The sequence below is a fragment of the Athene noctua genome, chromosome 10, assembly GCF_965140245.1.
Source record: "Athene noctua chromosome 10, bAthNoc1.hap1.1, whole genome shotgun sequence".
NCBI classification, from domain to species: Eukaryota; Metazoa; Chordata; class Aves; order Strigiformes; family Strigidae; genus Athene; species Athene noctua.
The window spans coordinates 6,084,306-6,101,121 of NC_134046.1; the positions used below are offsets into that span (position 1 = coordinate 6,084,306).

Sequence of the window (16,816 nt, forward strand, 5' to 3'; positions counted from 1 at the left end):
GGGGAGCTGGCAGCACGGAGCAGAGCTCTCTGCTTGTCATCGCACTCAGGCAAGTCCATGACTCGAGCTGTCTGCGTCTGCTTCGGAGCTGAAAGATTAACTCTGCATTTAACTGCATTTAAAATAGGGTTTTGCCGCCTCTAAAACTGGTAAGGTGAGGAAAGGGGGGCGGGGGTGGGGGGGGGGGGGGGAAGGTGCGTTTATCCCTTATAACCCTGAGCTCTTGAGGTTTCTCAGAGCAGTGTGGGTGTGGGGTGTCCTCCCTCTCCCTTTCCTGCAGCACAGTGCCATGGAGAAGAGCTGCTCCCTGGGCCATCGCTTCTCCCAGCGACTCCTTTTACTAAAGGGAATGAAAAATGCTTCTGAGCAGATGCTGGAGTGAAAAACAGTAAACACCGACCTCCCTCAAGTGGACAGATAGTGTTTCTCCTGTCGCTGTCTTGTAGGAGAAAGCTCCAGTTTATATTTGTGAATAGTCACTTGGTGATGCAGGAAAATTGGACCTGGCTGATAGTGCGTGCAATGCAAATCCAAACGTCTGAGGTTCTGTGTGTCTGGCTTTGGGCACATGCATGTGTTGTGGATGCCCTTTCATTTAAAATGGAAGCTGGTGATGTGTCCTTCGAACCCAAAGGATATCGAGGTGCTGGAGCGAGTGCAGAGGAAGGCAATGAAGCTGGTGAAGGGCCTGGAGAACAGATCCTATGAGAAGCGATTGAAGGAGCTGGGACTGTTTAGTTTGAGGAGGAGAAGGCTGAGGGGAGACCTCGTCACTCTCTACAACTACCTGAAAGGAAAGGACATTATAGAGAGGTTGGTGCTGGTCTCTTCTCACAGGGAATTAGTGATAGAACAAGAGGGAATGGCTTTAAACTCCAACAGGGGAGGTTCAGACTGGACATTAGGAAAAAAATTTACCCAGAAAGAATGGTCAGACAGTGGAATAAGCTGCCCAGGGAGGGGTGGAGTCCCCATCCCTGGGTGTGTTTAAGGGCCGTTTGGATGAGCTGTGGGGGGATGTGGGGTAGGGGAGAACTTTGTGGAGTAGGGCTGAGGGTTGGACTCGATGATCCCAAGGGGCTTTTCCAGCCTGAATGATTCTGTGATTCTCCTGGGTAAGATGAGTCGGGCTCAAAGGCTTTAACCTGCCTTTGGTAGAAAACCTCCTAAATCTGGTGCCGCACCTGCAGCAGGCGCAGCCCTGGAGGCAGGGGTGGGAAGCTGGCCCAGCGCCCTCCCTGCCGACAGCGAACGGCCCCGGCACCCGTCGCCGTTGTTGGCTGAAACGCTCTGTGGCCGCTGTTGCTTTTGCAAACTACTGAAACAACCAATACAAGAGCTTGCAATTGGCTTTATTTAAATGCAAATTCCTGTTGGTTCCTTATTATCAGGTTCTGCCGCAACAAATAATCAAACACACGTGGCTTGTAGGATCCACCACAGGACTCTTAATTTGCCTGAATGCTTTTCTCAGCGCTTTGGCTCAGAACTGTGTTAGCTGCTGGATTTGTTCCTAACAAACAGCATGGGATCTTTGCTGCAGAAAAGCAGTATATGCTTGTTTTGTTTTTTCTGGCCCACCAAACTTCAGGGGAACCTTGAAAACCTTTTATGAAGTTGTTCAAACTAACCTGGATTTAAACTTTATTGCGAAGGATGAAAACCGGCCTGAGAAATGCAGTCAAAAAGCTTTGTCCAAGCCAAGAAATGGCTGGAGTTGACTACTGTAGCCCAAAGCTTTCTTGAGCATCAGCAGGGACAGTGCGTTGCTGCTCGGTTTAGGTGCTCTCTGACAGTGCTGGAAGTTTTCTTTGTCCTCCATTTTGCAGTTGAGTTCCCTTAACCTGCGCCCCTTCCCCTCCACAACGGGACTTTTTTCCAAAAGCCTTGTAAGGCTAGACCTTAAACTGGACCCCAGTGTTCAGTGAGAAGAAACGAAGCTGTTGGCAGGTCAGCAGAGACGGGTGACCCAAACTAAATTTCAACCACTTTGTAGCAGCTTTACTAACAAACCCTATGACACCCCCTCTCCTGTCCTTCCCTCCTGCGTTCCCACAGCTTCGTGGCAGTGCATGTGTCACAGAGCGAGGTGGAAAGCGTCTCTGTGGTGTGGCTGCATCTTGAAATCTGTGTCTGGTTCTGGCTACCGCAGTGCTAGTGTGAAGTCAGCCTTCCAAAGCGAAATTGGAGAATGGCATTAGTTCAAGGAATTGCACAAGCTTAAATTACGAGAGAGAATGTACAACTTTGGCATGTGGACTATAAATCCATGGAAAGCTGTCAAGACCGACGCATGAACGGCTGTGTCTGGAGTGCCACGCACCATCTGAGTTAAATAAATGGAAATCATGAGAAGAAATAAACCAAAGGGAAAACTGATGTGACCATGGGACAGTGAAAGGTAACTTGAAGTTACTTCAGGGTTTGAAGGAAGGAGAAATCCTGTTGCTTCTGATTTGACATGGGAATTGAAGTAGTTAAAAATGATAGAAGAAATTATGCCCTTGATCATTTCAAGGCCTGACCACGCTGGCTCCCTCCTTGGTAAAAGACTATGGTTCAAATTGCTTTTCCTTTTTTTCAGGGGATCAATGTAAACAGCTCCTCTGGCTATGCTTTGTGCATCCAGCTGTGGACTTCAGGAGGCCTTGCTTGTCCCTACAGCTGTCTGGAACTTTATCCCCCTAATTGGCATGGCTGAGAGGTCAAACTGCTGCTGAAAGCCTTAAAATTGTTCAGGTAAAATTGTTGTGACTTTCCTGCCAGGCCTTGGCCCAAAAAGCTTCATCAAGAAGCCCTGCAGGTTCCTCTCAGATCCTCCTTCAGAGCACATAGGCTGAGGTAAGTAAGCTGGGATCTTTAAACGGGGTCTTTAAGTTTCTAGTACCGTTAGCATTTTTCTAGATAACACTGACATCATGACAAAGGTTTTCATGGAAGTAATTTACTGGAGGCGCACTGAAAATCAGTTCTCACTTTGCTCTGGCAGGATACGTGTGCTTCTGTTTTGGACATTGATTTTTCACCTACCTGAGCAGAAAACACCAGACCCTGAAATGCTTGGCCCCCGCAGGGTGATAGTGATGGTTAGAATAAAATAAAATGTGAAAGCTGTGCAAATATCTTACAGCACACTAAGAATCTTTAGTAATACTTTTATTTTCCTCACAAAGTAGACATTTCCAGGATTTTTTTTTCCATTGCTCTTACTAAAAGAGCAGCAAGATTTCTCTCAAGTGAACAAAGCCTAGAGCAGCCTAGTTCTAAGTAAGTTTCTATTCTCTTCAACTTACAGTTAAAAATATATATGGTAATACTTAAGCTGGATGGAAACCTTGGGCTTTATTTTGCAAAATTCTGATATAGTTAATTAAGGCCAGTTTAAACACAGATACATTGGAAAGGAAAATCCATCTGTGCACCCGAAATTACATCCCTCAATTCAGCGAAGCCCACAGCCCCTACGCTTCACATCTGCATGTAGGGAAGATGTTACCAACAGGCAGCCAGAACTGAAGCCTTCCTAGCTAGCTCTGCTTTATTTATTTGATACAGAACAGATCTAGGAAAACTGAGATCACTGCAGCTCTGACAAGTCTGAATCTTGGCCTAAATTAATTAAAACTTTGTAAGAAGTGGCACGTGTGAACACACAAAGAATCAACAGCTGGCCATGTGGTGAACAAACTAGGGTTCTCTTTTACTATTCTCACTATTCTAAAGAAAGGGAAGATCAGAATTTTCTTCTAATCAGTACAGTCTGAAATCTGAATCTTCAAACTCTAGCTAAGTAGTTATGTCTTGGGGGGAGAAACCCAACAAACCGAGCAAAAATCAAAACAGCTTCTAGTAAGTAGTAAAAGAAAACTAAAAATCATTAGGTCATAATTTTGGGTTTCAGAACAGTTCAACAGAGGATATTAACAGACCCTCAACACTGTGGCTGAGTTTAACCTCAGGCAGGTGGCAGCGATTCAAAGACAGGGGATCCTCTGTGATCCTGCCAGCACGAGGAGTGGGCACGTGGAATCCCACGCTGGCCTAAGTTGCTGCACGGTGGCCTCCAAAGGCCAGGCTCATCCTCTGGGTCTATCTACCTGCTGGTGTTACTTCGAGCATAAATGAACACAGACAGTAAATGAATTCTGTTGCTAAGTGCAGTGGGATCAAACAGCTAACAGAACTAAGTCACAGACTTTCTCTGGGAGGAAAAAAGAAACCTCAAGCCGAGCCAAGCCAGCAAACAGCTGCTGCCGTAGCTCTGCTAGGGCCAGAAACCATGTGTCATCAGCATGGCTGCAGCCTGCTTGAAACGTTTATTCCTCAGCAGCTGTGAAGAAAGAAATCGTAACCCCCTACAGTATTTGATCCGTTCTTTCAAACTGCAATAGTATCTTCCGCTGCTCCTACCATCATTCTGACATCTGCACTCTAACAGAGGAAGTGATTACACATGTAATGCTTTGCTACTGTGCTGACTTTCTTTTCAACAGCTAGCAAAAATGGCATTTTAAGGGATAGGCTACTTCAGTTAAAGATGTTCCCAACGTTATAGCTCTTTGTGGTTATATCATTGCTTCACCACAGTAATTTTCGTCCTTATTCCTTCTCCCTTAAGCTGTAATCCTCTCCGAACAAGAGCTCCTCCTGTCTGGACAGTGCACAATCTCCACTAAAATTTTTGGCTACTTTACTATTATGCAACTGATTCTTTTCACCTTTGATTCAAATACAGAATTCTTACAGCAAGCACAGATCACCATTAGTTCTCACTGTTCACAGACCTTGACGCTGCTTTGCTATTAAATATTGAGCACTGTATACACAGTCAAGTAAAGGAACAAAGTATATTACAAGAGATCACCAACTGTATCATACATTTAATAAATGAACTGGGATCCGTACACCAAAACAGAACATTGTTTACATAATGAAGTGGCAAGTAAAAACACTATCCCTCTTGCTAGTAATTTTTTTTACCTACAGTATACCAAGTTATACAATATATTTATAGGTTACTTCCAAAATCTTTTTAACATCTAAATTTTGCATTTCCTTGCATTAAAAAAATTACATATTAATTACTCTGGAAAGTTTCTGAACTCTGTTTAGCAGCAAATCTCCTTTCTTGATGGTTTCTTGGTACTGCCAATTCTTGCTATCAGGCCTAGGAATTGTGGGGGGAAAAAAAAAAGTTTAAAGTGAGAATATGTTTTACACCAAGCCACTTACTTTTCTGTAGTAAGTGCCATCACAATGTATAGAATTCAACTGAGCTGTCAAAAACAATTTCTAGGAATTGATAGCATACCTGTTAGTTTCTACAATCTCATTTACTTTGTCTATTTTGCAGTGTAATCGCCCAGCTGCAATAAATCTTGAAAGCTCCCTAAGTAAAGGAAAAAACAAAAAGTTGGTTAAACCATGTTTCACCAAGGACTTGCAGACCTAGCAGCACTGAAACTGCTGTTACAAAACAACAGTGTCACCACGCTCTTTCTGAAGCAACAGCCTATATATTTTCATAAAGTATCTTATGCATCCTCATCTTACGAAAGCTTGGCCATTGCACACAAGAATGATCATTCTAGAGAGCTGAATACAAAATGTCTTGGTACTTTCTTCTCAGGTCAAAGTGTCATCCTGAGATAGTGAAATTTATCACTTAGCTTAGCATCAACTACTCTTCAAATTCAAAGGCAGCAGTCATGTCCTGTGCCTATTTGGAATTTATCCTGAGGTAAGTATCTTCATGGCAGTCAATTCATTAGAAAAGTCTCTTAATAGTTCCCTACTCTCTAGCAGCTCTAAATATGTTGGGTTTTTATTAGTATTTTGCTTAACCAGCTGGTGGTCTACAACACACTACTGATGGCAGAAGAAAACATTCCTGTGATCAACAGGAAAACAAGTTACAACTAGTAATAAATTACTGGGAAGCACAAGAACTAGTATGACTGCAAAATATTTACCTTTGAGTTGAACGGTATTTGGTTTCTCTTGAAACACTTATTACTTCATTTCTGAATATTTCAAGCAGTATTCATATTTCTGTAACACTTTTCTGTGTTAGAAAATCTGAAACTTCTCTGTGAAAGTAGAATGACTCTTGCGAAGGCATTTGAAACAAAGTGTTTCATGTACATAAATGCAATTTCTCACTTCATGTTAGTTCTCATCATGATCTAACTCTGTTGATTTTATAATGGAAAAGAATTGCAAATTGAGACTGCAGGGTAGGTTTAAGTGAGACGTAGCAGATCCTGTCCACAGAGCAGAAAGCAAGCAAAACTACATCAAGTGACTTGTAGGGTATGTTAAATGTGATGATTCCTGCAGTTGTAAGTTAAGTTTTTGCATAGCTGTGAACTAAGTCATCCTCTAAAATCTTAACTTTCCTAGTGCATGGAAGTCAATAAAGATATAGCAGTAAAAAGAACAAAATTATTAATAAAAAACGTTTCTCATATGGGATTTAGAGTAAAAGAAATACTGGAAAAATTGTAATGAGAGACTGGATTCAAATTCTTTACTGAGACATAAAGTTCACTTAAATTTAGCCAAGCTCTTCCACAGAAACATAACTTGGCACATTAAGAATCAAAGCAGAACAAAGAATTTTTGTTCATAATGGCATCATTATAAATAATTAAAAGTTGTAAAGTGAGATCTTTATGAACTTAAAAAGCCAAATAACTTACTGATCTATGAATTCTACACTGACTCCAAATGCTTCTGCCATGTATCCTAACGTCAGTGACCGATAAGACTCTAGGAGCTGGCTATATGCATGAATTCTCATTTCCCGTACGTAGTATCGATAGTGAGGTGCAAACAGCCAATCTTTTTTCATCTCTTGTTCTACAATAGCTGAAAAGGAGGAAAAAAAAAAAAAAAAAAGAAAAAAAGAAAATGAGTCAGTAATCTCCCAGAAATGTAAAATATCAGTTATGTAAACGGAACATGTAACACCATCTAATAAGTAATCAGTGTATGTTGTATTCCTGCGCAACTGAGAACGTGAAAGGTGTTGTACACTATAGAGAAGCAAGTTTGTATAATCTGTATCAGTCTAGAACCAGAAGCAGTAACAACACGCCAACAATATTGTGGCAAAGGTAACGAGACTCTGTTTGTCAGCACAGAATCTTTCTCGAGGGTGTGAGCAGCCTCCCCTCTGCTGCAGGGGCACCACCTTGCTGCCGGCCAGTGCCGGGATCGGCCGTCACACGGAGCAGCGGGGCCCTGGGAAACAGGCAGCACTTGGCAGGGAACTACTTGAAGAAATGTGGTTGCCCAAAGCTGCATAAGGAAATAAGAGCTAGTACCAGAAAGTTAATCTTGAGTTAGTTACAAGGATTTCCAGGCACCGAAGCGACTTTTTCTCCTGACAGTTTTAGTTCTCAGCTAGTGATAAGGCCAGCAACAGAAAACTACTGCCTTTAGCTCCTAATCTCTTCAGGCCTAGTCTTCCACAGAATGAAGGCTTCTTTTCTGCTTTTTCTAAATATCTTAGTTTCTTGTATTCTAAATCTCACAGAAGGAAAATAAGCAGTCTGAGAATTGGCAGAAATGAGAGTTTTCTGAAAAACTTTTCTTCAGCATCACCCTTTTGAAAACAGAGCAGAAGGCAAGTGGCACCAAAGAAAACTTTCCATGTAATTTCTTTTACAGGTTGAGATTTCAAAGCCTTTAGACTACAAGTCCTGTAACTTCTTTCAAAGATAAAACCTCTCAAGGCCTTCCCATCTGACCTTGCTCTTCAGGTAAGATCGTTTTCTACAGCTATCTTCAAAACGCTTTTCTACCTTATCAGATGGGACCTTTCAAAAAGTTCACTGTATGCAAAGGTTGGTTGGTTTGTCTGATTTTTCAAACAAACAGCAGCAAATTTTAGATCACCGCTTAAAAAAACCCCCCACCCCTCCTTTTTTTTTTTTTTTTTTTGAGGGGGGAATTAAGTAGCTCTAGTTCTAGACTGTAGCTACTCCACAAAAGTTGTGGATGAGCTGAAACAAGTAACTGAAGCACCTGAAATAGTGTTGCAGGACAAAACATGGCCTTACCTAATGACTGGAAAAAGGCTGCGTAACGGCATTCATAAAGAGAAAAGAGATACTGTCGTACAGCTGGCAAACTGTGTAACACTTCCAGAATCTCTGCTCCTTTAATAACCTGAAAGCAAACAAACGTGTTTAAATACCATCCCTCTCAGGCTGGAGATAAACAGGTTAAAGAAAGGCCATGTCTCTTTGAACCAGTGTTTCCATCTGCTTTCCTTACCTTTTCCCTGAGGTCAGGCCTGTCTAACGCAATCATACTGACATAGACAGTGTACGTTACAAATGTTTTGTAATCCATAAGTTCATAGGATGTAAACGTCGAAACCGTATCAAGGAAGAGCTCCGCTGCTTGTTTGAAATCTCGAATAGCTACGCAGTAAAGGCCCTGGTACACTTTGAGACGATTTCTCCTGTCCCAGTCTCCTCCCTCTTCTATTAGACTTAAAATAGAACAAAAAGAAAAATTTACTTATGTAAATGTATTAAGTTACATGAAACAAGACCAGTAAAACTGATGCCATGTGATCAGAGAAAGATTAACTTGTTTTATGTTACAGCTGGTTGAAAGAGTCCAAGCTTTGTATACCTGTCAGGGGTAGGAAAGTGGCTTCCTTAGGACACAAGAGGTCAGACGTTTTCACACAGTGCAAGTTTCAACTGAAAGGAAAAGTTTATCGCCTCTGAAGTTGTGACAACAGTCTTTCGAAATGTGCAGGTAAATAGTACTGTCAACCTCCGGCTGTGGCAACGTATTTCCACTGCGTATGATGCTTAAATCAAAACTATCCAACTAGCAGCCTAGAAAAAAATTACAAGTTGCCACTTTTCAAAAATCGTATTAAGACAAAATGGATGTGGCCATAAGCAGGAGCACAGGTCGAGACAAAATCTGCTGAGAAGGCAACGTAAAAAAAAGTTGTTGCTCAAGGAACATGCTAACTGGGAAGACCCCCTCTGCCTTGGTGTCTCATGGCTGAAACTGGGAACTGCAGCATGCTACAGCAACCACTGAAGGTCAAAATGTTGGGAGCAGGGAGCCACTGAAGCTAGCCATGGCAATGAGGGAAGGAGAGCTGTACCAAAGCACACCATGCTGACACAGGGTTCTCGCCTCCAGAGGAAAAGCTGGTGCCTCACAGAGCCAGCTGGGCGGCCCTGGCAGCAGCTGGATTCAGCCGGCAATCCTGCACTGCACTTTATCGTACAATCTAATCACACCCAAAGTTATTTGTCTTCTAACAGCGACAGAACAGGAATGTGAGAGTGGGACGGGCTACAAATTAAAATCAAGTCAGCTGCTAGAAAACAGCTGACACAAAACATTAACCTTTCTTCCCCCTCAAAAAAATCCAGGAAGAGGAAGATCTCTAGCACAAGCTAACACCCACCCATCACTGTGATTCTGTCTCACAACCAGTCTTAGTCATTTCTTGACAGCAAGGTATTTATCTTCCATTTAGTTTGTACACTTTGTCTCACAAGTGATTCAGTGCACTCGAACAACCCAAGCAGTACCTTTTTGCCTTTTCAATGTTCCGTGTGATGAGGTCGTTATCCATATAAAACAAGCCAATCCTTAGGAGGTAGAACACAATGTCCAGACGATGTCCCAGTGCCACAGTTTTGTCATAAGTCTTGCGGAATGCAGTCAGAGCTCCCTCCTAACAAGACAGTATTTTCTACGGTAAGAAGGTTAAAAGCACCTATAATATTTACAAAACGTCTGCTGTAAGTACACACGTTCTCTTCCACTGATAGTTGTGACTTGCTCCCACAGACATTTAACATCATGCATTCTGAAAATCTTAAAGAATCAAAGTTTAAATCAAGTTAAGAGAGCTGATCCTCACAGATCTCTTAAATCTAAGGACTATGAAAATCTGCTCTATAACCTGAAATTAAGTAGCAGTATGTAAGTAGCTTGAAAAGTCTAGACACAACAAAAGTGAAAAATAACACCTGCAAATGGAAATAACTTTTTCCCTTTTCAAGAAAAAAAATAATGTTTTCTTTCAAGGGCTACTTGGGTTTTTTTTCTAGGTGATCTGAATTTCAGTAACACCCTCCCCTATTTCCCATCCAGGTCTGAGTTGTGCCATCAAGAAAACACATGGTAAGTCACCCAGTGCTCACTGGAACCTGCTAGCTAAGAGGATTACTAACAATGCAGTGTTTTTAATGAGCCCACAAAGCCTCTGCCACGAACCAACCTTGTCCCCAATCCTGCACAGGTACTCAGCTTTGGCCATCATTGCATCTCGGATTTCGCTCTCCCCCAAGATCTTTTCCGCATCTTCTAATTCGTTGTCAAGACGCTTCAATTCTTCCTCATTAGCTTTCTTCATTTTGTTCAACAGATCCATGTCTATCTGCCATTCCAGAGACTTGCAGAGTGCTTCATAATATGGGGCCATATCTGAAAGAAAAGCAGGAAGCCTGCTGCAGGGAATTGCTGCAACAAGTGCGTGTGTATTTCTAAAGCAGAGCACTGAAGGACGACACGACAAACTGTCAATGCCTGCCATGTCCTTTCCGCGGTCAGGTACCGATTAAATCCAGATGTGCCCTAGCCAGTGTTTTAACTGCCCTTGCCTGTCATGCTTCATTTTGCTGACTCTTTTTTATTACTGCTCTCTTTACCCCTCTCCATTTGCTTTTCTTCTTACTGTTTATCCAACTCCGAGCTGAGTGAACCCCCGTGCTCAACACCCATGCCTTTTAAAACACCAGCACGACGCCAACAGTGGGAACAAGGCAACACCCTGGCATGTCCAAACCCCTGTTCCCCTTCCCCTTTCCCCACTGCTCTCAGACTGTCCATGCCCCAGGGTCAGACTAACGCCCTGCAGCTGGGAAACGTCTCAAAACACACACTCACTCACCCCCCCCCCCCGACCGTCCCTGGCACAAATGAACCGACAGTCAGACCGGCTCCCCGCCTGCTCTCGCACGCCTCCGGCCTGACAGGCCGCCAGACAGAGCCGCCCCACCTCCACAGGGGGAGGGAGATGCTCCCCTGCACCCCCCGACGGGCAGAGCCCCCCCGCCCCGCGCCAGGCCGCACTCACTGTGGAGCCGCACGGCCGCCATCAGCTCGTCGCGCGCGGCGGGGTCGGGCGCGCGGGGCCGGAGGCTGAGGAGGAAGCGGAGCTGGGCGATGCGGAGGTCGGGGTTCTTGGGCAGCCCCTCCTCCTCCAGGTTCTCCAGCGGCATGGCGGCGGGACGGGACGGGACGGGGCAGCTCAGCTCCGGGCGGCGGCGGGCAGGCGGCGCGGCCCAGTGACTCAGCCGCGACGGGCGGAAACGGCGGGCGGGCTTCCGCCTGGCGGCGCCCCCTGGCGGCGCGGGGGTCTCCGCGGCGGGAGATCGTGCGCATGCGCGGGGCCGGCCCGCCGCCATGCCGGCGCTGGCTCTAGGGGGAGCGGAGGCAGAGCGCGGGTGACCCTCCGCCGCCGTGTGGTTTTGCTCAGCTTTTGAGAAGGATTTCTCGGACGTTTGATGCTTTGATTACGAGGTAGGGAGAGACGCTTAAAAGGGATCTCGGCTTTTGCTGTGACAAAAAAAAAAAAATAAAAAAACTTGTAGCCTAGTTGCAGCGAAAAGCTGGGATATGTTGCCCAGAAGCACACCTGTGGCTCGCGAAAGCAGAAGGCAAATAAAAGCGGCTTTAAAAACTTGTGTTTTGGTTATATCTCATCCAGGCTGGGGCTAGAGGTAGTATCACTCCTGACTTCTGACCCACATTCCCATGTACTTTCCATCGAGTTTTTTTCAACATCTCTATTAAATACCTTTGGATTTGTCTTTTTTGACCTCGTGCAACACAACGCTGCCGGTACCAGGGGCTGGGGCGTGTTCGTGGCGAGGGCCTTCTCCCTTGGTGATGGCGAGCCAAGATGGGTGGGGGGCAGCGGGGTCGGGTGGTCCTGTGTGTCACCCCACGCCATCAGCTTTGGGCCTGCCCGCCGGGGGCGGCCTGCACGTTGTCTCTGCCAAAAAATTTTATAGATGGGTCGTAGGGGGGAACACTGTGTGTGTCATCATGAATTTCCGTGTGTGGAGTTGTGTCCCGTGTGTGTTAAGGTTCAGGCCCTGTGTGCGACCCGCTGTCAAAGCCCTTTTTTATCCTGAAGCCGGTGGTTCTCAACCTGTGGTCCGTGGATCCCTGGGGGGGGCCTCTATATCACGGGGGGTCTGCAAAGGCTTCAACCAGCAGTGGGAAACATCCAGCCCAGAAACGTTTGGTCTGGCCCATGGCAAGCGGGAATCACTGCAATAAAGGTATTGTAATAGGAGTGTGTGCATTAACAGATCCATTTATTTCCCCTTCTCTCCCAATTTGAGAAAATTGAAATAAATATTTGATGCAGTCTGGTGCTTTATGTCTTGAATTAAGTCTTGGTGGTCTGCTAGAAGACACTGAGTATCAGCCCTTGTTTTCTTTTTTGTCTTTGTATTTGTCACCTGGAAGAAGATAAAAATGCCGTTGGTTCTTCCAGAGCGAAGCACGGCCAGCGGTTGTCATTGCGGTGCTGGCTGCGGGTTGTTCCCCTGCCTGGGCAGTGCTGGGGATGCCCGAGCCGGGCGGTGGGGCAGGCACGGGGTGCTTGGCTCCTGCAAAGGCCATTTTATTTATTATATATTATTTAGAAGTTTGCTGGAAGGAACTGTTGTCTGGTGCATTTTCCATGAGTGCTGATATTTGTTATGTTGATTCTGATTTTTTTCCCTTCTTTTAAGTAATTGGCTTGTAGTTCCAGTGTTTTAGACTGAAATAAAGAAGGCTGTGTTTTCAGTTGGGCAGCTCCTTTGTTTCTTTAGTAGTCGTCTTCTTTTTTTTGTCTTTTTTTTTTTTTTTTTTAAGTTGCAATCACTTTTGTATTGATTGCACAGTAAGGAATTGCTTTGATGCTTTGCAGAGAACTGCACGTAGATCTTTTGCAGCAGTGTTTATGTTATTCGCCTGTTGGCCTTTGCAATTTGCTCAGAGACCTATTAATTAGTTGTTTTATTTTTTTTTATGACAGACACTTTTAGACCTCTTGCATATTTTGCTTTTGAATCTTGTCCCCAGCTATATTTTTTGGGCAGCGTGCTCCAGAGCTGCGGTATGCTGTTTATTCTTAGCGTGCCTTGTTTAGGAAGAAAAGGATGGTTGTTTTTTTTCTGCTAAGTCAGGCTGATGTTTCATGCACTCAGGCACTGCACACACGGGTGAGTGTTACTCATGTGAGCAGCCGAGCTGGGATTAGCTCACAAAAATTGAAGAAGAAAAAAAATTGAATCAGCTCCAATGTCCAGTTATTGCAGCCAGTCTCTCCAGCAGTGGGTGGAAGGTGGAAAGTATGTGCAGCACTGTTGTAAGCAGATAACCTGGCTGTCACCTTAGCTCTTTTCTTAATCCTTAATAAAGACTGGTTTGCAACCACAGCTGGAGGTCTGCCTCTCTTCCAAAATTCACGTCATGTGTAACTATTATAGTTCCGGCCATTCTTACTGTCCGTAGAAATACTCACGCCCTGTCAACATCACTGCATTTTTGGCATCTCCACTTCATTGTGGCAGTAAAAGCCACAGTTTCGTTATGTGCTGTGGGAGAAAAAGGTTTTAATTCTCCCATTTCTGGATTTGCCACTTTTTAATTGGCCTCAAAATAAGTTGCTAGGTGTGAGAAGGGTAGGGGAGCTGAGTTTTAATTTTCTCGGGTTTTTAATTTTCTTGGGTTTAGTTATTCCTAAAATGTTGTGTTTTGCTTTATAACCATATGAAACACTAGTTAATTAAAACCCCCCAGCATTTATTGTCAGTAAATATTTGCCCACATTTTCGTATTTATGTATATTTAAGCAATAACTGGGAGCAAGGGAGCTGGCTACATGCATGTGACGTTCACTTCTAAACATGAAAGAAAATTCAGAGAGAGTATTTATATCTCAAATAATTATATGAAGAAATAAGGCCTTGTGGTGACCGTAATTCTCACATGTTCTTACAGCATTTGAAAGGATCCAAATGAGTAAATAATCTTTTTTTTTTTTTTCTTCCAAAATGTGCCTTAAATTATTGTTTCCTTCCCTGCAAGATGTGGCAGGGCTGTGAGGAACCCTGTGGTGGCTTCTAGTAACTCTGATGATGCTCTTGCTTGAAGAGTGAGTGTGGATATGCTGCAGGTTGGCTAAATGCCATAATACACCCTGGTTATTATCTGGTTATCTCCATCTGAAAGTAGGAGACAGACCCTTTTGCAGCTGGCAGGAGCTCTTCAGCACCTCCCTATGGCTCTGCACCCACAAATCCTGTTCTCCTTCCAGCTCACACCAACCCCAGGAGTGGGTCTGGTGGCAGTCAGGGCATCCAAGGAGGTCTCCTGTGCCTGATAGTGGTTTTGGAGGAGGATGGGTTTGTCAGCCCCTTTAGCTATGTGGTAAAGCTTAAAAATAACAAAATATAGTGGTATTTGCTGTCAGCTGGCCAGTGCTGCCTGTTGTGCAGGTGATGGCTGCGCTCCTCCATGGGGAGCAGAGGTCTGCCATCCGTTTGTTAAATCAAGGGGTATCGTAGCTCTCTGGTGTCTAAGAGGAGCAGGCACTTGACTTTTCCTCCCTGTGGCAGAGGGCTGGTGCAGACCTCGCGTTCCCCCCAGTGATGCTCACGCACAGGGAGAGGTTTGGTTGCTCCTTGCAGTTCCTGGGTGGACACATCGTGCATGGTCAGACAGTCACAGGTGACCAATGCCACCTTCCCTGTTACCATTTTCACGGCTGTGGGAGGCCACAAGACAGAGCTGGAAGTGCAAATAGAGATTTTCAGATCTCCTCCTTCCACAGTAATAGCTGTTACTAAATGCTACCCAGAGCAAGGTGCCTTTCCGTGCCCCTGTGTGGGGTTGCTCCTGGTTGTGTCCTGGCCAGCCCTTCGCCCAGGCCACCCCGATGTCCAGCAGGGCACACGGGCTGCAGCGCGTCTGACTGCGGCTGAGCTGCCACAAGGTGACAGTGTTTCAGAGCAGTAACTGCGCTGCCTCTCTACCTTCTTGGGGTTTGGTTTGCTGGGCATTTTTTTTTTTTTGCCCCCAGCGTGCAAAGTGAAGCCCTACTATCGCTAAATGCTAACCGAAAGCTTTGGGGACCATCACCCTTCTGCAGGGGCATAGCTGGGGCAGACCACCCCAAACCTGCCGCGTCCCCCTCCCCAGCCACCGACTGGTCTCCAGGCCCCAGTGCCCGGCCAGATGCTGACTTGCTGCTTGCAGGGAGCCACCCGTTACAGCAGTGTCAGAATCGGAACATTTTGCTTACAAGTGCTATGGATGGAGCCAGGGATCCTGTCTGTCACCTCTCCCTCTGCTCGTCCAGCCACGGTGGGTGTGGGGGCTCCTCTCTCCTGGCTTGCAAAGGGAAAATCTTACATCACCTCAGGGTCCGCTTGCCAGCAGCAGGTCACAGAAGTGCTTTGCTTTCCTCTCCAAGGAGCTCCTGTGGCACTACCTGGCTCTGCTGGGCTTCACAGACAGGGACCACAGTGAGCATCCTCTGCCAGCAGATCAGAGCTAAGTGCTGCTGAATGGCTTGGCTTTCCCAGCGCGAAAGGCGTGAAGGGTCCCGGGAGCTGGTTGTGGTGTCTGAGCTTTAACGAAGAGCTCTTTGTGCACAGCCATCACACCACGAGCTGCAGGCTCACCTCAGTAATCCCAATTACGCTTTCGTACCTTGCTGTGATCCTCAGACATCTTCAAGGCCAATGCATTTGTTTCATTTGCAGGGCTGTTTGAACTTAACTTTGGAAAAGATGGCACTTGAGTCGTGTTCGGCTTCATTCTTCATCCTCCTTAGTGGAAGCGTTGACAGCAATACTCACAGCTGCACTACATAAACCTACAGGTGTTAGGCACTGATTTCTTCCAAATAAGCTCCTGGAAGTTACCTGTTTTCATAAGTAATTATTGTTGGCATAGATACGGCTCTTGTCTCTGGAAGTCTAGCTCTCAGAAATTACAGTCTGGATTAGCAAGGAATGAAAAGCACAGGGTCAAGCCCTCTGCCAGCGCAGCTCCGTTGGCCAGCTGACATTAGACAAGCCCTGGGACAAGTGTAAGGGCAGTTAGAAAATGCCATTGGAGTGGGATTTCTGCATCTCTTTAACTCCCTGATGTCCTTTTGTCACCCTCTCCATATTGCTAATTGCATCTGATCTACCAGGTATCTGTTTTACAGCAATTAGTGTATTTTACTTATTTATCTGCATATTTTCAAATGAATAAATCCTTCCCCGATAGCACATCAGGATGTTTTGAAGGACAACATTTCACATAGTCCCCAAATTAAGTCTTTTACAGCATTAAAGTGTGTTAATCGGGGTATTCCATGAAACGGCCATGTTAGAGAGAATTTATTACCCTGGAAAGATAAGGTGAAACTGCATCATTAATTAGAGACCTGAAAAGCTATTAGTGTCTAAGGGCCATGAGAAATCAAACTGGCAGGTAGGGATGGGGTAGCGGGGGAGCCTCTTCCTTCCTTCACCCTGTACCTGAGGCAGCCCTGGGTGCAGGGGAGGGTGGTGGCACGCTGCTGCCTAAGGCTGGATTTATTTAATGCCACTGCTTCAGGAAATCTTGGGGGGAAAGCTTTTTGAACAGGTGAGAACCCACTGTATTTGGTGCTACAAAAAACACACGTGAAGAGGCAGCTCCTGGGTGAAATGGCCGTGATGAGTGGAAGAGAGTGCTGCTAGCACAGGAAAGCAAATCCTGC

At 45.2% G+C, this 16,816-nt stretch overlaps 1 protein-coding gene across 2 annotated transcripts; it reads right to left on the bottom strand.

Moving 5' to 3' along the window:
• Window positions 1–4,865: 4,865 nt before the first annotated feature.
• Window positions 4,866–11,367, bottom strand: PSMD6 (proteasome 26S subunit, non-ATPase 6). Of its 2 annotated transcripts, none has more exons than XM_074914256.1 (8): window positions 11,132–11,367; window positions 10,274–10,479; window positions 9,579–9,724; window positions 8,284–8,503; window positions 8,067–8,175; window positions 6,702–6,870; window positions 5,312–5,389; window positions 4,866–5,167 (listed from the first exon to the last, which is right to left on the bottom strand). In XM_074914256.1, exons 1-8 carry the CDS (start codon window positions 11,274–11,276, stop codon window positions 5,071–5,073), a joined length of 1,170 nt encoding a protein of 389 aa, XP_074770357.1. In that variant the 5' UTR covers window positions 11,277–11,367; the 3' UTR covers window positions 4,866–5,070. The 2 variants fall into 2 exon arrangements, with proteins under 2 accessions (XP_074770357.1, XP_074770358.1); XM_074914257.1 differs by having other exon boundaries at window positions 10,274–10,481; window positions 11,251–11,291.
• Window positions 11,368–16,816: the final 5,449 nt, after the last annotated feature.